This window comes from Serinus canaria, chromosome 4A (genome assembly GCF_022539315.1).
Source record: "Serinus canaria isolate serCan28SL12 chromosome 4A, serCan2020, whole genome shotgun sequence".
In the NCBI taxonomy this organism is placed as follows: Eukaryota; Metazoa; Chordata; class Aves; order Passeriformes; family Fringillidae; genus Serinus; species Serinus canaria.
The window spans coordinates 9,962,325-9,983,252 of NC_066318.1; the positions used below are offsets into that span (position 1 = coordinate 9,962,325).

Genomic DNA, 20,928 nt, shown 5'->3' on the forward strand with positions numbered 1-20,928 from the left:
CTATTAAGAAGTTAAGAATTTTCAAGAAAAAAATATTTTCTGCTTCCAAAAACTCTGTCATAAGAGAAAAGCATTCCAATTTTCTTTCAAGTATTGTAAAGGTTCCTTGGCTCAATAATAATTTTTCTATTACAAGTTTTGGCATTTACATTTGTGTTTGAGGGAAGCAATAGACAATGAATCCTTTTTTTCTTGTGATTAAATTTTCAAAATTAAACCTAGCCATAACTAAAACTTTCATAAAGGGCACTAGAACTAAGAATCAAACTATCTCAAGCAGATGAACTAACTTTCCCTTTGAAAAAGCTGCATATGAACAGTTTTCCTCCAGATGAAGCAGGGGGTGTGAAGCAGTGGGGTACTGCACTGCTACCTCCCATCCAGGGCATCCCCAGCTCTCACCAGGCAAAGCTGTGCTGGGATTGTCTCTTGTCTTCATCTCTGTGCACACTTCAGGCAGGAAAGGCTGACAACATTAGTAGAGGGCAAACAGAGCACCCACATTCTTCAACGTGAAATTACCCTCAGATTGTGGCTCTAGCCCTACAAACTTGAATTCAACTCTGCCAGGCTTTTCTGGTAGTAATTTCTAAAACCAGTTAAATTTAAACCAAAATCCCTTTCCTTCAAACCTCAGTCTTAGATGTCCGTGACAGGTAAGCATGACAGCTACTCACTTCCAAAAAAAAAAAAAAGAGACAAAGATATGAAAATAATTTCAATCAACAGTTTTGATTCTGGTTTATAAAATACATTTAAAATACACTGTTTATTTCCCAAAATATTGAAATTTGTTTTAAAAATTGCAGTTGAACTAGTACCTTTAGATAATGAGCACCAAAATCTTTTTAAGATAAAAGATGTGCAAAGCAGGTATCTTTATAAATTTCACTGACTTAGTTTTAGAAGGCTACACATGCAAAAATCCAGAACTCTAAACTCTGATTAAATTTCCAGGGCTGTAAATCCAGAAGTTAATTCTATGCAGCCAATGGGCTAGGGTAGCACTCAGGCTTTAGGTCATTGTGACTGTCTCAGAGAAAGCATCTGGCAAGTGCAGAACTTTGTGATGGTGGAAAGACTTTTAGAGAGCTGCTATCAACACCCATTCACCAGAAATCTCCTTTACTGCTGGGACATTCAGCAGACCTGAGGCACTCAGATCACAGACAATGCTCAAAAAGAATCATCAGAGTAACTCAGCTCCTCACCTTAACTTTCACCAGAAACTACAAAGCTCTAATATCATTTTAAAGTAGCTTAAGAGAGTATCAAGGGTACTACTTAGCCATCTTCCTTTGAAGTGACATGAATGGAAGGCAGGCAGCAAAGGGAGCCAGGCTGGAGAAGAGGAAGGTGGTTTTGATGCCCTGAGCCAGTTTCAGTGAGTGATCAGTGAATGAGTAATTTCAGCACAAGTGAGCAAAAGGCTTCAGCAACACTGCACTGACCAAGCCCCATTTCTTCACACTCCAGCTAACTGTTAAAAAAGCTGGAAATTAGGAAAAAGTATTTGCAAGGGAGAAGGTATCAGTGAGAGGTCTAAGCACGAAGAGGCCAAATCCCAAAAAGGAAGGGGTGCCAGCCCCCAGCAGCAGCTTGTGTAGTGAGAACAGGAACCAGAGAACAGCACTTGCACACAAGGAGCAGCAGCTGCTGTCACTGTGCTGCCATGCCAGAAACAAGGAGCAAGAAGGAAACAAGGAAAACAGGAGCAACACCCTGCCCTGGGCACAAGGAGATGTGCCCAGCAGGAGGCTCTCACCCTCCATGTCCAATTCCAGCCTGACATATCCCATTCTGCAGGTTCCCAGAGTTGCCGGTGTGCTGGCACAGCAAGCAGACACAAACATTCTGCCAGCCAACCTCCTCAGGTCTTGGGGATCAACCCCTCAAATGCTGCCCATCCTGAAAGTACATCTGATACCCTTCCCAAGCACCCAGCTAAAATGACTGTCTAATGAAGCCCAAATGTGGAATCTACATACATTGAATTCTTGGTGGGATGTCTAACAACCCACAGAACACTACAAGTAACTTTATAATTTTTTCCTCTTTAAATAACTGAAACTGGAACCAGTTTTAGCAGTCAACAGCACATCCCCAGCTCAAGGAAGGGCCAAATTAGATCAGTGTGCCCAGGGCTCTTCATGAAGAGAATCAGAATCCTACAGAGCAATGACTGCTGGCCACACTACCAGAGTATGAAGCATTTAAAAACTCTCTCTTAGGTGAGGCTTTCAAGAAAGACTAGGTTATGCCTCAAAAACAATACTGGAAATCCAGCTTTGTTCTGGGATTTTGAAAATCCAATCCATGAATCTATTTTTCACTGTTAAAATATTTCATTTTCTCCACAAATTTACTAAGAGCTTTTTAGTATGTAATCACTTTTTCCACTGAAAAAAACCAAGTCAGACTGCAATATGCCCCCTAATAAAACCAAGGGCAACTAAGCAAAGTTTGATTCTGCCCTGTGTTCGATTAGGGGTGCAAGTCTGTGCACTTCTTTTCCCTCTTTTTTTCCAGACTACCCAAAAAATTACATATGAAGGGCATGAACTTAATTTATTAACATATACTATGAAAGCAGTGTATTCTTTAATTTAAATTTAACTGCTAAGTAACATTCAGACAAAGAAATTCACCCTTCAGATTAATGTTGGAAGAAGAAAGAGAAAGCAGAAGCATGTGCAGAAGCTCCCCAGCACTTCCATTCACATCCAATTAGATCCTGCTGTCAATCTGCCATCAGGGAGAGCACATGGAAGACAACTTGGCACGGCCGTTCCATTTGATCAGCCGACTGGGGACACGGCCTGCCACTCAAACAGCCCCTCTTCCCCCAGATCTCTGAGGGGTTTGTCATCAAATGTTCCATCTGATCAAGAGATGGGAGATTTAACTGCCTTCACATAATTCTGACCACTTTTGCTCCCTCCTTTCCTCAAGTGTTCGGTTTACCAAAGAAATTTCAATAACAGCAGTTCAGACTTAAAGGGCAGCTCTGCTGCAGTTTAATATTTGAACAATTGAAGGAAAATCATTGGGTTTGCATGTTGCATTTTTACATGTACAATCACAGCAACCTTCATTCAACTGTTTTAACTAATTTTCTTACAAGACCTTTATTAGATTTTCTGATATTTCCAGACATTCATTCTTCTACACTGTATTTCTAAAAGCAGTTATACAAGTTATAAAGACTATTACATTCTGTATCTGCAACTGCAAAACATAAAAGCATTGGGGTTTATATCACCAAAATGCATCAAAGAAACTCAGATGAAGGTGGTAGCACCATTCCAGCTGTGTATCCCCAGAAAATAATTTTAGGGTAATCTTGCATCACTATCACACATCATTATTAATTAAGTTCAATGAATACTTCTTAAAACACATACTATCCTAAAATGCTCATCATGATTACCAAGGAAAGGTGAGAATTGGAGACACTTTTTTCAGCATGATAGTTCCCAAGCATACAATGTGGTATCTACAAGATTTTACATCTCGAGATTTGATGTAGAGCTCCCAAAGAGGGAAGTGCCACCATCATTCCAGTCCTGCACTAAAGGGAAGTAAGCATCAGCAAATTCCAAAGATGACCAGATCAAAAGACCTCTTTATATTGTCATGAAGTTTGAACAAGAATGAGATGCCAAGATCTGGCATCAAAACTTATTCAAACTTTGGGAAGACAGTCACAACATGGTGAAATGACTCCAGTATCATTAGGAGCAGTTGGCTACAATTTTTACAGCTCCAGACCTCTTTAGTTTCCCTGCCCTTTCTTAATGAGAGCTGTAATTGTTTAAAATACAAAATCACTCCTAAATGGCACTCATTTTCACTGACTTTGAAACCTCCAGCCTGAGATTTAACCACATGGTGTTTTAATCTTTCACAAAGACACAGCCATACAATTGACACCTGGGAAATGACAAGGCACTGACTGATATTGAAATGTGATTTCTGCTATTACAATTAGCAAGCAGGCACCTGCTCTTTCTAATGCAAATCACAGGTAGTGCTGACTATCCACAACTAAAACTAAATCCCCTCCATCATCAAATAAATAAATACATATACATTGATAATGCATAGAAAGATGCTTGGGAGGCTGACTACCTAACATGAGAGAGCTCAAAGTTGTTACCACCTTTGATAGACAAATCCTGGAAAAGAAAATCACAGAAAGAAATAATTTGTATCTTAACAGATTGAAAGCCACAGGAAAAATTGCCTACAGTACTGCACTGCCCATAAAAAATTAGGCATTAGGCATTTTAGCATCTGCCTTTAGGATATTTTATTTGTGGAACAGAAGCTGCACACTGGTGACTCTCTTGATAGCTAACATACCTTGGGTTCCACAGCTGTGAGCTCTCAATTCTTGGCTCTGCAAAGGTGCTCGTTCAACAACGCTGAGGAAGAGTCAAAGTTAAGAGCCTGCACTGCAGCTGAGACTAACCCAAAGAAAATAAATCAAACCCAAATGGCACTAAGACATTAACCTACAGTGCCTCTGTAAACTCTGCCGTGCCCTGAAGGAAAGCTTGCCCTGGGCTGATAAGCAGAGCTCCCACTCTATATTGCCAGAAATACTTTGTGCCTCGTTATTCCAATATTCACACAGTTGGAGGTGAACTAATTGAGGCAGTGGAGACAGTAACACAGAAGGCACTTAAAATGTAATTAAGCCATGATCAGAAAAGGGACACATAAGGGAGAAAGCACTGAAAACAGAGACTCCAGAGAAAACACCAGATTCAAACAAAAATGAGAGCAATTGTGTATTAAACCACGTTTAACGACATTAATATGTACTGCTAAAAGAATCTGTGCAGAATTCCAGCATTAAGGGCACAGATAATCAGGAAAAACCACAATATATAAATTTGGTTTAGGGAACCTTCATGTACTTTAATATATGCCAAGGAGACAGGTGTTTTGAGAGGAAGATGGCCCCACCCTCACCTGAGCAATTCTCCATCTCCTGGAGATCTAAGAAAAGGAATGCTATAGGAACATTCAGTGTCTCAATTCTTTTGGTTTTATTCTGTAAAAACATAGTTAACTCTACTGCTGGCTGTTCTGGAAGGACTGCAGCAGCCACTGGTTCCTCTACTGAAAAACCCAGCTCACACATGCACTCACTATATTAAGGAGGGGGAAAAAAAAGCCCCCAAAAGACTTAAAACATGCAACTATGAACTTCACAATTTTAACACAAAGAGCATAGTATCTTTGTAATAAACACTGTATTTTAGAGATACTTAGTGACAGTCTGCAGAACAGTCTATTTTCCCTTCAGTTTAACTATTTTACAGGGAAAAGACATATCAAAAAAATCCCAGGCTAATATCCAGTTATGCAAGGATTTTTTTTCAGATCAAGATAAAAGGAACCTTTGTAAAAAGATTTCTTCTAAGAGACAGCTCTATGTGCTAACCACACCTAAAACCCCTTTTTCATTGTTTTTCCCTATTAAATTTGTTTCATGCAAATACACTGAGTGAAGAGTCTTCACAAAAACCAGCTCCCCATAGAATGTACAAGGCACGCGTGGATTTTGCCTTTTTTCCCATTTTCTCCATTTAGTATTGTCTCATTTCCCTACCAGCTGCTTCACCATTTCCTGAGCTGCACCATCTCGTGCTGTGTCCAATATTAGACACAGCAGTGACAGAGCAAATGGGAAATAAACAGCACAGCTGATCAGGACAACTGGCAAAGGATGCAAGCAGCACATCCAGAAGTGGTTATAAGTGAAAAAGCCCCAAAACATTTGGTTGTAGGAGCTTAAACTATTGATCTTTAAAAACACAGCAAGATCCTCACTGACTTGACTCTAATCAGCCAGAGAGAGCTCTGGGAATGCAGCCTGAGTCCTTTTCCAAAGGCACATGAACTGAGCACTGAAGTAGGAGCAGGCATTTTTCAGTGCTGGCACTCCCAGTGGAGGGAGAAGGAGGGAAAGATGGGCTTGAACTCAGAGGGTCTGAAGATGAGGGTACCTCAAATCTAAGCAGGATGAGCAGTGACCTGCCATGTAGCTAAAGAGACAGCGAATACAGGACAAAGAACTATTTTTGCCAAGCTAATAAAAAGTGTTTGTTTGCACTATCTTGTCAGCAACATACACATTCAGAAGAGTATTTACACCCCTCAGCTGTCCCCTTCCCACATCTCCCTGCTTTTCTTCAATTCAAAATGAGGAATCAGTGGACAGCTGCTGGGACAGACACCTGAACACTGAGTGAGAAGCAGCCTGTCAGATGCTCTCCTAATGAACAACTGAAGAGACACTGGCCAGAAAATGTTACAAGCCAGCATTTTCCTGTTTAATACAGCTGTCTTCTTGCTTAGACTAGCTTGCTGAAATGATAATGGACAAATTTGTTGAACACGTTTTGAGGCTAATTTAAAAAAATAATGATGCAAACACTGTAAAATTGTGCTTCATGTTGTCAAAGACATCAAGTTTGTAAACGCCTCATTTGCAAACAATCTGTTGCTGAACTCTAACCAGTTCAGACACTTACTGATCTCTCACCACTACAATTGCAGCTATTTAGCACTTTTATTCATTTTAATAATAAGGATAGCAATAGTACTTAGAGCATAGGAAGAAAACAGTATTTCTGTGTATTTTTATCATTTTGTAAAACTTATTAGCCATTAAAATCTATTTTACGCATATAAGTCTCCCAAAAAGATCATAAAATTAAACTGAAATACTGGTACTTGTTAGCAACATTATTCCACTCAATTGACAGTTGAGATAAAGCCATTACTACATCCAATTTAAGGACTGAGATTTCTTTTAGTAACAACAGTCTTGGAGATAAACTTAAAAATCCTGGAATATAATGTCTGAACTCAATTGATCACATTGGGTATCTAAACTGGAGCACCAAGGCAGAGCAAACGAGCCCCTTGTTTGTGGCACTGTGCTGGTAGCTCAGGTGAGGGACCTGGGGGAGCACATGCAAAGGTAAGTGGCAGGTGCCTCTATTTTCTTAAAGCCCTGCATAAAGGAAGAGTTTTCTAACCCTTATGATGGTCATTTGACCCAGATCTGATAGCACAGATGATGGAGCATTATTAAAGCATGAGGAATCATAAGCTCTGTGCTGGCAAGGCAGAGACAGCAATGATGGGTTGCGTGAGAAGTTTGGGCTGTGTGAGTGGAGCTGTTCAGGGATGACAATAATCACCTGTGAAATGAATATTCATCACATGGGTGAATTCAAGGCTGAATAATATTTCACTGGAGAGTTGGGATAATGTTAGGCAGAATTTGGCCAAAGCCGACACAGCTCACTTTGCAGCGAGGTCTGGTGCAGCTGGATGACACACAGATGGGTGCCAGGAATTCATCAACTGGAGACACAGCCTGCAGCAGGCAGGGCTACCCCCTGTTATAGTTTGTAAATACTAGCTGAAAATTAGCTAAATAGCTTTTTTATTCCTGAATGTATGCCCACCTCTATGCCAAGAAATACATTACTACTGTTATTTCTGCAAGCAGTTAATAGCATTGAGCTATCCAATGCCAGCCCTTTCCTCCACACCTCCAAAATCTCTGTCAGAGAACACCCTCCTTTTTTAGAGCAATAAAATTTTTCAGAGGCAACCATTTCTAAAGGTACAGTCAGTCTCTGCCAATTTCTTTGTGAGCAGCACAAGCCTCCAGCCAGCTGAACACCTGGCAACTGCCCCAAAAGCACAACAGCTACTACAGAGGGATTGAAGTAGAACACCTTTAATTTTTAATGTTTTCCTTCTTTATTTAATAGATGTTATCAGACTGAGGAAAACAAACCAATCAACCAGCCAACCCAAACACCCAAAATACCCCAAAGATAACGTGTGCCAAAAGTCCTCAAATCCTACCAATGAAGAAGGAAAAGTGTGGGGAGGAGCCAAGAGATAACTTTAAAAACAATGAAATCTTCAATAGTCTGATCCAGCAGCTAGGGCATAAAGATGCACAAATGATTCTGTAAGTAAGGCTTTTCCTTTTAATTGTCTGAAAGCAGATTAGTTTCCTAAGCATACAATAAAAGCAAACTATTGGCATCCATCCCTGAACACCAACACTCTACAGATCAATAGCCAACAATTCAACAATTAACTACAAACTTTTAAGTAATTGCTGCTACAGTATCAGCTTAAACTCACACCTATAGGCATAATTCTCACTGTTACCAGGAAGAATCATACCCCCAGAATCAACAGCTCAATTCCTCCCTTGAGAATCTATATGCAAACCAAACCAACCAAATAAATACTACAAATATTTCCTTTCCAAAGCCACTAATGACACACTTCTGACAAAACACTACTCAAGGTTATGTATTGACACATGCACAATACATAATTTGTAATGTACTCCTTTGCTGTTAAAGAAGAAATGTTATTTTGTGATTTACAGAAGTATGTCTAGTAAAGGCAAAGGGCTATTTTCATATAGAATTAGTATTAAAAACAGGCACATAGTTTTTCATACTTTTATCCATAAAGAGACATACAAAGTCAATTTTCTCCTGTATCTTCACAGCAAAATTCTACAGAAAAGCAAGTCTTCATCCAAAGACCACAGCAAAATACAAAACTGCGTGTCAGATAGTTTGTCCTAGGACTAAAACAACAAACCTATAAAAATTAATGGATTCATTTATTAAGGAATTAAATTATTAGGAAATTAATTTTTAAAATCAATAAAAACCCCAAAGTATCCGTGAAAATGCCTCAAGCTAAGTTTAAATGTTGGGGAAGCAATGCCAACTGTCATCAGCATATCAGAACAGCAGCCTGGCATAAGGCATCTGTGAGTAAGGACGTTTAAATTCCTGGGCTCAGCTTTGGCTTTACCTGCAGAAACAGCAAAAAGCTCCAAGTCCTGCCTGTGCTACCTGGGCAGGTGCAGGGCACATTGTGTCCTTCATCACAGACACGAGTACAGGGAGTTCTGACATTCAACCACACTGTGCTCAAGGACATCATGCAAACAGATACGCCAGTCACTTTGTTTTTTTACTTTTTTCACTAGAAATCACTAAGTATTATTGAATATAGAACTGGCTCAGAAAATTTGGATACACAGGAGTAGAAACAAAATATATTTAAAACAACCAAAATATTCTTTATATGGTTGCAGGCACAATGGGAGGAGGAATGCTGTTGATGCAGCTGGGACCTGTGTTTTCATTGCTATTCTTACACTGAGTAACTGACCTGATGATCATCCAAGATATGCTCACATAAATGAAGATTTATCTAGGAAGAACAGGCAGCTATTTCCCTTTTTTCCTTTCTCAATTAAAATGCAAGGATTTTTTTCATACCATGCCCTTCTCTTCATGAATTCTGTATTTCCTTTCAGAGAGTGTAAAAGACAAATGAATTTCATCATCCGTTCCCAAGTACAAAATGAGAAAAGGAACATTCAAGCAAGAGGAAATAACTAATACATTTTGCAAGCAACAAAGGTGAATACCTCCAGGGGCAACTATTAGTCAACATTTCTAATACTTATCTATTTATACTATTAGCAATTGACCCCAATCACAATAAACAACCCCAAATTTGTTCAAAGTTCACAAGCATGTGCACACACACTACTGATTTCTGCCTTTCCCTTAATGTTCTGCATCTCCATGTATACAAAAAAATCTCCCAAGACATTTTCTGGCTGTTTTTCTGGACTAAGCAGTGTAAGATTGCTTCTTAAAGTAATGCAAGTAGAACTTGTCAACACCATAGTCAATACTACAAAAATGCCTAGTAATAACAGTAGTACTAACAAATAACTGGTAGCAACAAATATGAAAACACCAACAGAAAAAATGGAAGGAAGACACTGGGGAGAAATTATAAAAACAATTCCTGTCTCTACCTGAATATAATAATTAATTTTATTACTTAGTTCCTTTGCAAGGAAACATGGACACAGTTCACACTGCACTTCAGTGTTCAAAAAGTGCCAACAGCAGGAGGTCCAGATTCCTCTCCCTTCCCAGGTGGGCAGGAAGGGTGTTTTTGGCACTTCAGTCTCAAAGACAGACTGGTCTCATTTCCACAGGCCAGGGGCAGCACAACCTGATGCTGATCTTGAGCTAAGAACAGCTTTCCCTACAGCCCTCCCTGGTGTGTAAAGCAAAGGGAACACTCCTGGCTCACAGGATTGGGCTTTCCTTGGCACTTCACAAACCAAGTGTGGAGCAAAGCACCTCACATTGATAGACAATGGCAACACTGAAGCCAGCTTGTCAGATACTGCTGTCTTCAGTTTTGAGAAAGATAAGGATTTCTATAATAGCCAGGTTCTGAGTACAATATTTTGACAGTCCAGTTGCTAATGTTCTTTCTTACACATGAAACTTTTGTAAAGGTCATCAATTCCAGGATATTAATACTGAATAAAGCATAGGTTTTTTTACAAAACTTATCTTTTACATCTGATTAGTCACAGTGCTAATATTATAATTTGAATTTGCTGGCTTCCAATAATCTCCTGGTGACTCTCACAGCAACTGTTTATATTTTGGTATATGACTTTCCTATATTTTTCCTGGGGTTAGAGCTGGATGTGACTATATCAATGTTACTCAGTATTCACATGTTTTGTTATGTAACTGGTGCTTGGGGGGTAGGGGGCAGTGATTGCTGGTGTTAAACATTACATTATTCCTTCCATGTTGTTTCAGCCATCTGAGCTAAAGATACTTCATCCATTTGCAAAACCCTTCCCACAGAGTGACAGCAGGATTTTAAACAGTGTCCAATAAAACTGGAACTTTGAAAGGGCAACCTTAGATTTTAAATCAAATTCAGAATTTATTTCACAAAGACCTAAGTTCAGAAGAATTTGAGCCTCTTTCTCAAAAGAAAAACTAATTCAAGCTCTAAATTGGTTAGGGTACACCCACTCTACTGCTTATCTAGATATGCAGCAGTGTCATCGACTCGCTGAGCTACTTCTTGACAGTTCTTTACTTTGAGACATACAAAACCTTCTGACAGATACATAAATGAGAAACCCTGGGAAGAAATGTTATTTTGTTTCAGCATCTGCTCTACAAATGAAGATAAGCAAAGCAGATTTCTAGTTCCAGAAAATGACAGCTCTTCTTTGTTTCAAAGAGAGTGACATGAAAGACACAGCGAGAGAATGAACACTAAACCAGACTGTGGGGCAGGGGCAGAGCCGTGTGCTGGTGCCCCTGCTCTGACACCCACGTCCTCACCCTGCCTTGATGCTTGCCCCTCTTTTGATTTAACTCTTGACATCTTCTTGGACACTCCTAAATGTTACAGGAAGAGGCTCTATTAATGTAACAAGGACATTTAACATAAACTTCCAGGTTTTGACAAATAGAACTCCAAAACATTAACTCAAAAGTTTAAGCCTCTCCTGTAGATATTCCATCAGTATTTGGCACAGGTTACTGTAAAGGTTGCCACCTCTCATCGAAGCATAGAATGGTTTGGGCTGGAAGCACCTTGAATGTCATATAGCTCCAGCCCCCTGCCACAGGCTGGGATGGCACTCACCACATCAGGTGGCCTCAATCACTTCCATGGATGAGTCCTCCACAAACACCTTGGTTCCTGTTACACTGGCTGCATTACTCTGCCCTTCTGATTTTTACTTTAATGATTTCTGGCATTTGACACCATGAAAAACTGGTGATTCACAGAAGAGAATGGAAATTCAGATAGTTTGTAACTCTGCACTGACAAATGGATTGTTAAACTTGTGTAACATTTGGAGAATGCTTTTTTTTTATTCTTCAGACGAGATTTGTTAGCAGGGGATTGGAAATGCACACTGATCCTTCACTAGGTTATTTCCTCTCTCTGTAGGTTTTTTTCCTCACTTTTCCCCCCTCTCTTGGATATTCACTTTTTAAATCAGAAGAATTACTTCAGAGAATGAAACTATTTTTGATCATATGAGGCATTTTTTTCACTGAGATGATGGCAGCTGAGACAGGATCGGAAGCAGTGTTACAGGAACGGTGACAGAAGGTTACAAGCTTTTGTAACACCTTTGTGATCTAGGAAGGGAGCACCCACTTCAGCCTCATGGGGAAAAGCGTCTGCACATTCTGTTCACTCATGTATTTTGATTTGATGAAGGCAAGGAAAAGTATTCCCCCTGTGAGATTTCAAATGAAGGTACAAACACAGAGTTTTCTCACCCCAGTTTTTCCTGGGAGAGAAATTTCCAATTACTTGGCAAATCAAGACAGAATGTCTGGAGGGGGTCTAAACCTAAGTGCTGCTTTTCCTTTCCTTAGCGTTTGCAGATACTCCCCACAGAGCAGAAGGCTGCAGTCCAGGAAACCACAGGGAACTGCTCATGGCACTGTTTTTCTCCAGGAGACAGCAACACAGCACACCAGGAACCCCTATTTGTGCAAGGGAATACAGGAGGAGACAATGCATTAAAGCTTTAGGAGTGTGGAGTCTTTTACTTTGCCTTGTATGTAATTTTTTTTTGGACACCATGAAGCTCATAAACACTCAGAGCAGATGGTGTAACATGCAGCAACAGGAGATGGAGCTTATTAGCTGTCGCTTCCTTCCGCTAGTCCACAGCCCAGAAATCTGAAGGACCTTTAAATCACCCTCTGCTGAGCTGAGTCCCTCTCAGGAAACAGTACAAGGGATAAACTGTGTGCCCTCACACAGAAATCACTTCATTATGCTTCAAGGCTGCTCTAAAGCACACAGGTACAGAACATGCTTCAGTTCTCAGATTTTCTAAAATTAGCTAAAAAACCCCCCCACATTAAAAGTCTAAGCATCTGGCATTTGTAAAAAAAAAAAAGAAAAACAAGATCCTAATAATACAAAATATCTCAACTGTTTTTACACTAACACAGTCTAGTAATAGCATTTTACCAGAAGTCTATTTTTTAGAAAATTTTCTTCACTAAATCAGAATTTCAAGGAAAGTGCTTGCAAAAAAAAAAAAAAAAAGGTTTCATTTGTAATCAGCCTGTTCATAACATCCTCTTATAGTACCCAGGAATGCTTCATCCCACTGTCCTACAAACACCTTCCACAGCAGCTTAAGGCAAGGCTCTGAATAAACGACGCAGCTTAAAGGACGAAAAAAATGCCTTCCTTCCTTCATTAACCAATGAATATCACAAAGAAAACACAGGGAACAAGAGAAGTAACTACACCTAGATGAAGAGTTCCAAACTATCATATTTCTAAAAGGCTGCATAGCAGTAGTTCTCTTAAGAACATTTTTTTGACATTCTTTTTCCTGTCCTTCTCAAAACTAATGATCTCCCTTTCAGCTACCAACATAAAAATATGCATTTCACCATGTGCTGTTTACATGTCAATAAACAGCCAATGAAATATATTTTATTTTGATTGTCTTTATCACATGAGTACTAAACAGCTCCCAAATATCTAACTGGCAGGTGGAGTGGCAGTGAACTGTGCCACCCTGTTCCAGTGGCCACCAGGTTACCACTGGAGCTCTTAACAGCAAGAGATTTGGGTGCCCCCTTCACTTACTGCTCTTTGTGGAAGTTCATGAGCACAGACTCCTAAATTCACCCACATAAGTGCTCCAAATCTCTATCAAAACAATGAAAAATCACTCTGCTGGCATTGGTTTCCTCTGGGAGAGCTCCCAAGGCCAGAGAGTTTTGGTTTGTCAGTTTGTTATTCTAGTGTTATCCATAGCAGATTAAGGGGAGAACCTAACAAAGGCTTTTTTTACCTTTAGACACCATTTAAAAATAAGAGACTTGTAACTAAAAGCCCATTCTACATATAGCCCAGATTCAACTCTCCATGGCCTGGGAGAGACACAAAGCAGATCTGCTGTCCTGAATGGATTTACATAATTCTGGGATCAGAGTAGAATATGGTTATTACATAAAAAGCTTTTGCTGCTTCACAGTTGACAAAACACCACCATGACATTTTCCTGACAGGACAATTTCCTAGCAGTGCTTGTCAGCATGCCTTTTATTTATGTCTAGGATGACCAGCAAACTGGTTTTGACTGGTCATCTGATGTTAAGAGTTACATGTGTTTAAATCTTCCTTCCTAGTAAGCTGAAAATTGCTGAACTTTAATGCACAGCAAAACAGACTTCCTATTCTTGCGCTTCAGAAGGAGTTTTTCCCTCCTAGGGAACAAAAGTGCTTTTCAGCACTGAAACATTTCTGTTGCCTCTGTATCCTCACTGTTGCTGGGATGTATCAGAGGGCAGAAAGAGGAACTGGAGGCAACAGCAGAAAGCTAAAAAAGAGAGGATGAGACAGAAGTGGCCTTAGGCTGCAGGGCTCTCTCAGACTGTGACCCAGGACTCTCTGTGAAGTCAGTGGAGTTCATTTGATGAAGACTTTGAACATTTAGCTGGATCTGTTTAGCTATTACTCCTGAAGATAATTTCACATGTGCTTTTCAGAAAACATTAATCATGTCACCAGTCTGGAGCTTTTGTCCACAAAAATGGTTCCTTTACATTTTAATGGGCTAAAAGCAGAATAGGCCAATTCTTTGTGAGGCACTCTGTCATTTCCTACAATGCTAGCAATGCTGATTTCCTCACACGGCTTTACCAGAAATTATTTGCTGTTGGATTCTCCTGTGAGGAATAACTCCATTTTGCCTTGCCCATAATGCAGTTCAATACACTTATCTTGCCAGGAAATGAACATTTGTCTAACTAGAAATTTACTGCCATATGCTCATATTGTTAACAATCAATAAAGTTTATCATGCCAATGACTCGATCCCAGATGATTATCCTATCAGGAATTCATTCCTCTAAACTAGTGTTTTCTTACAAATCTATAATTAACCTAAAAGCCAGAAAGCTTTTCTGTACTGCCAGTATTTGTAGAGTACAGCTCCTTTCATATTTGCTTTGGTGGAAGCAGAGAAAGCTGTGGGAGAAAACAGTTCTAATTATGTAAACATGTCACAAATAAGCTCGAGATGCAATCTACGTATGGTGCATCTACAAGAACTTTCTTTCCTCACAGCCAGGTCCATCAATGATTTTCCTAGAAGAGCAACATTTCTGACAATTTCTGCCAATTCTATTCCATCATCTTCAAGGACAAAACAGTATGTTTACCAATTCTTCCAAGAATAAATTTACTCTGTTTGCCAGTATCTCCAAACTATATGATATTGGGTCTGCCAGGAATTTACTTTATAAGATGATCTTGCCAGGATGAGATATTGCAGGTTTACATATCTTCAGACAAGCAGGATTCTGAACCTTTCAGTTACTAAGAGAATACATTTTCAGAAAGACACATGTGTTTAGCCCAATTCTTCAGGAGTCAGTGATGCTTTGCAAGGAGATTTTTGTATCTGCTCACATTGAGTTGTTAGGCCAGAAAAACTTAGTTGGGCTTTAAACAGTTTTTTGTGTGTGTGGTTAAAAATTCTGATGAGGTATTTTAGAAGAGAATGGATTTAAAAAAAAGAAAAACCATTTACAGTTTTATGGATTCATCCAGATTGACAGTTCAAACCTGAACTTTCTTCCTGGTGTTGACTGAGTAACTACCAAGAACCACCAGGAACTTCCAGGTCCCACACTGTGAAACCTGGGATCTTTTTGGAAATACTTTGATTGCACTAGAACTGAAATCCTACCTGCCTGAAGTCTGAAATTTTACACTCAGCTTTACAAACTTTTGCTCTTTGAATTTGGAGTACCACCAGTTTTATATTTCAGATCTGAGCTACTTGCCAGGCCAAATATTTAGGTTCAATTTGCTGCAGAGAAAAAGCATGATTTAAGTGACTAGAAAGATGTCAGGATGAATTCCTGAGAAGCCAAATGGATATATCAGCAGTGCAATTACAATATCAAACATTCCAAACTGAATTCATGACATAAGACAAGAGAAAACTATGATAGTACAGGTTCAACCTAATCTTTACAAATCAGTGCACGTGAATATGATTTTTAAAAAGTTTTGAGGTGAAAAACACAGTATTAAATAACAATATACTGACCTACACAACTCAGGGAACAGGTAAGGAAATATTCAAGAGCTGCACTGCATATTGGCAAAGTACCCTTAGAAGCTTAAGGAATTTTTCTAGAAATGTGGACATCAAGCCTCATCCTGCAGTCTGAAGCAGTAAAAGACTGGTATTTTTCTTTTTGGACTAAAGACAATGTTTGAAAAATAAAAGATCTGAAAATTCACATAGTATCTCATAAAAATCAATTTGAATGGAAATATCTCGGGGCATGCAGCTTCAATAAAATAATCATACAACATGAGTGCAAAATACTTCCTGGTCTGCACATGCACATAACTGCTTCCTTACAGCTCACTCCTGAATAACTGAGCTAAGTTCATGCCTGACAACTTCTTACAGAAATGCACACTAATTTGGCTATTTCTCCAAAATTATTAATGTGATTGCTTTCAGAGGCAATGTTCTGGAAGACTAAGTTCAGCATGACACAGAGGCTGGTTTCTGATGCCTGGTAGTGACTGCAGCCTTTCAGACGTGGCCCAGCCAGGGATGCTGCAGCTGACAGGAATATCAATAGCAGCACAGCACTGCACACCCAGGTCCATGCTGAGGTTTGGCTCCCACAGGTTCAAGCAGCAAGGGAGCTGCTCTAAGGAGATCTACAGGAATGTTTACACCACCCAGAGGTACAACAATACAGCCATATCTCAGTTAATTAAACTCTCATAGCGTGTTCAAAATAAGGTCACAACCAACAAACGCATCTGTTTTCTAAACAATCCTCTGTTGAAATAGATGTTTATGACTTTTTCTTCCCAAAAACAGCAGTTTGGTAATTCTTTGGAGGGAATATATGAACACAGATGGAGGCAGCCAAGTATTATTACTCCCATGAATTTCAGGTACCTTCAGACAACACCAGTAATATGGGTGTAACTTGAAGAAGAATATTTGCAGTGAAAAACAAAAATGCTGCAATTGCTTTGTAGCACAGCTGTTCCAAATTTCACATTAATTTACACATCACAGAGAAAACAAATTTTCCATCTTCAAAAAGCCTATTTTTCATTTTCTTGTAGGAAAACATAATGACTTTTATCTTCAGAAAATTGAAGAAGGTTTTTCTGAGTGAGCAGCAAGGGCTTTGGGGGCAGGGTGTGGGTGTGATGTGGCTTGTTTGACGATTTTGGGTTTGTTTGTTTGTTCTTAAATAAGTAAGCTTTAGCTGAGAAGTAGTGGCCACACTTTAATGTCATTTAATCACCTCCTTGAAGAGCAGGGAGTGACTGGCCCCAGGACCCTGCTGCTGTTACCTTGAAGGGGACAGGACTCTCATTGCTTCTGACACACTGATTCCTAACAATATTCTCCCTGTCCCACCATCTACCTGGACTGGGGACAGAGCTGAAAGCAGCAGCCAAGCCCCTTCTGTGCTCACTGTGTACAAAAAGCAGCACGTCGGTTTACAGAGTCTGTCAGGAAATGCTGCAGTAAATTCTGCTCATTCCTTCCATTTCTTCAGTCTTAGTCTTTAGCTTCTGTCTCTAATCAAAGAGAAGCTTTTCCTAACTTCAGTTCAACTATCATCATTGTTCAAATATTTGTCCTAACCATGCAGAAGGCTAAAACCGAAACTTAACTCTTGGGTTTTTCCCTTACAATACACTAATTAACTTCAGTTTTTAAATTACTCGATTATTTATATGATTAGAAATGTTAAGAGAATTGTTGTATCTGAATTAATTCACAGGCTTTACAGGCACATGCAGAGATAGCCTGCAGCCTCAATGTTGATTTTATAGCAAAATGCACCCAACATAGGCAAAGGCAGTAAATAATTAATCACTCAATGTTACTAAGAAGAGTAGCTCCTACTCAAGAAAATATTTGTCTGTAGCTAGCACGTGATGGTTTCTAGAATACCAGTCAGTCCATCCTGCTAAAAAACCACCTCATCTTCAATTAAAAAAAAAAAATCCTAAATTTCTGATATTACAGTGTGATTAAAACTAGGTATAACCTGGGTTGATACTATTACAAAATGTTGATACTACTACAAAATGTTTGCTCAACTCCTGATAGTGTTTTAGAGTGCATAATCAGGAAGTAATAATCATAATTAGTAAATAAAATAAATTATTTACCTTGTGTGGACTGGTCAATGGCTTTTCTTTTTCTGCTATGACTGTTATAGTTAAGTCTTAGCTCTTGACTATATTCATTCAGAGTTTCTCTGGAGTCATAAGATTGCCTTTGCTTTCCACCATCTTCGCTTTCATCTGAAGAACTTGTGTAGGTTAGATCCACCTCATGTTTAACTTTTGACAGTGGCTGGTAGGGTTTGCAGTCCATCTGCTCCATCTCTGATTAAATAGGCTCAAAGTCATGAAAACAAGCAACTGGAATGCCTTAAGGAAACAGTCCTAGAAAAAAACAACAACAATAATTCATTTCAGACATACTATATACTTTCGGGTCAAAAAGGTCCATTTTTTTGTTTCTATAAACCAATGAAATTTCATTAATATCACTATAATCCAAGAAATAAATTGAACATTCCATATTTTACTGTTTGGGCTTTTAAAAACAGAATTAAAATAACAGCTGCTTGAAGGAAGAAATACGAAACCAAATCTTCAGCACTGTCCTGTAAGACCAAGCAATAACTGTATCTTATATATAAAATATATTACAACAACTTATATTTGATTTCAAAGATAGAACAGTTAATATTTCTCTAAAGGTATGCATATTCGTTTTAAGTGAAAATAACATTTTATGTCTTTTAAAATGTGCAATCTAAGAAGCACAAAGTTCACTCTTTATAAGTATTCTCCCATGACTTACATTACATCTAATCAAGAATAAGATACTTCAGATGTTAGAAAACCACCACATATTTTAAAAAAGGAAAGCATACCACATTGTTACTCCAGAAGAGCATGCAATGCTTCAGAAAACACCATTTTTTTTTAAGATTTTAAGAACATTTCAACAGGAAGAAGCTTCTACCCTGTACTACGACCCCTTTCCTTCCCTTCCATCTCCCATCTGAATTTCTGCCCACACAGGGGCTACCAACCCTCAATGGAAGTTTCCAAACTGCATCTTGAGTTTCATTTCTGTATTGTGATGCTCAAATCCAAAATCCTTAAGATCATGTGCACTGCAGCTCCAAGTGCAACTGGGGCACTTGTCCTGTCCCCTTGCCTTCACTAAACTGTTTCCACCACTAAATTTAAGACAAACTCTACAATGAAATAACAGGGATTATGGCACAGCTTGTGCAGCAGCAAGGCTCACCAACCCAAACTGTTCAGTTTGGTCGTTTTTGCTGTTTTCTTTTCAGATTAGCAGATATTAACGACCTAGAAGAACAAATGTAACAAAAAAAGGTGCCTGTAAGCATTATTTCTACAAGACAAAAAGACCCCCATGGAAATTCAAAGAGATTTTGTTTAATTAGAAAGCAATTTATCACAGCTTCTTCATGATTTTAAGGTCAGCAGTAGATGGAAATAAGTTTATTTGTTTATTTGCTCTGTTTGATACCGACCCATTTCCCATCTGCCACAAGGACTTTAACCCCACATACTGCCAGCTACAGGCATAAAAACAGAATCTCCAAAAGCAAAGCAGAAAAAGTGAAAACACACAAAAGGTAAAAACCCCACGGAAATACTTCTGAGAGAGCTAAAGAGATGGGCAACTCCTGAAACTGTCGGGATGTTTGAGACACACCTGGTGGTACTGCACAGTGCTCCAGAACTCCATCTCCTGCTTCTGTGTCCTTCCTATACTTTTGAAAGGATCAATTTCCTGAGCAGGAGTGGAAAACATTACACATGATGTGAAGAGGGAATAAGGCTGCTAACATTGTAACAGACAAATAAAATCCAGACTCTCAGAACCCTTGCAGGGAAGAAGCGAGACAGACCATTACAGAAGTAACACTGTGCAGTGCATGCCTTGCTTTCTTTTCTTTCTCCAGGTTTCAGGAGGTTATCTGGGGAAAGAGGTTGAAGGCACGTCTTTGCTTGAAACACTGAAGCTCAGGGAGTCATGTCCAGCCCTTGAACCTGACGTGGAACAGCCCTTCAGAAAATAATGGCACCTGGATAAAGAACCATATATCAAAAAAAAAAAAGAAAAAAACCCAAAAAACCAAAAAAGCCAAAAAAAACCCTAAACAAAAAGCAACTCCTATCTCCTACTCAAAGTGGGCTTGAAAGCACCTAAGTCAATAAAAAACTCTTCAAGAGAGAGACAGAATTAAAGCTACGAACCAAGGAGCTGCCAGACAGCAAGGCCAGCTGAGAGCACATCATGGAGCTGCAGCCCTGAACAGGGACTTGTGCACTGGGTTGACTGTACTGTACCCAGCTGGTGATAAGATGCCTCTGTACAAGTTCCTACTAAGTAATACTTGCTTCTCCAAAGCTATTTGCTTAAATAATTTACTGTTATTTCCCAAGATTGCCTATTATTGCCAAAGTTCAGTGCTTGTTCTGTGAGTTGCTTTAATTGCCACAGAAGAATGCAAAGGGGCCCTGACTTGCAAGCAGAGTTGGCTTAAAAGATGAACTGAGGACTCTGTAGAAATGGTTACTGACAGGAAAAAGCCTTCCAATATATCCTGTCTGACAGAATAAATGGAGACAAAGCTGCAGAAGCCAGAGGAAAACAAGGAGAAATTAAGGGCCTCTATTAAGAAGATGCAGTAGAGAAGAAATAAATTTTGCCAGGAAGGCAACAAGTGTAAGCAGCCTCGGACACAAGCACTGCATCCTGCTTTCAAAAGTGCAAAACCATCCATCTGACAAATTTGGCTCATTACTCAAACAAACAAAAAAAAAAAAAACCAAAACAAACCCCACAAAACCAAACCACAGTAGATCCCCCTAAAAGATGCTGTGCATCTATTT

General features: G+C 39.2%; 1 protein-coding gene across 1 annotated transcript in view; it reads right to left on the reverse strand.

Annotated features, from left to right (window-relative positions):
- Window positions 1-20,928, reverse strand: part of TENM1 (teneurin transmembrane protein 1) — a 301,248-nt gene that overhangs the window by 209,159 nt on the left and 71,161 nt on the right. The window contains exon 2 of the mRNA XM_050974517.1: window positions 18,148-18,426. Coding sequence (XP_050830474.1) covers window positions 18,148-18,364 — 217 coding nt within the window. The 5' untranslated portion in view covers window positions 18,365-18,426. The remainder of the gene's footprint in view (window positions 1-18,147; window positions 18,427-20,928) is intronic.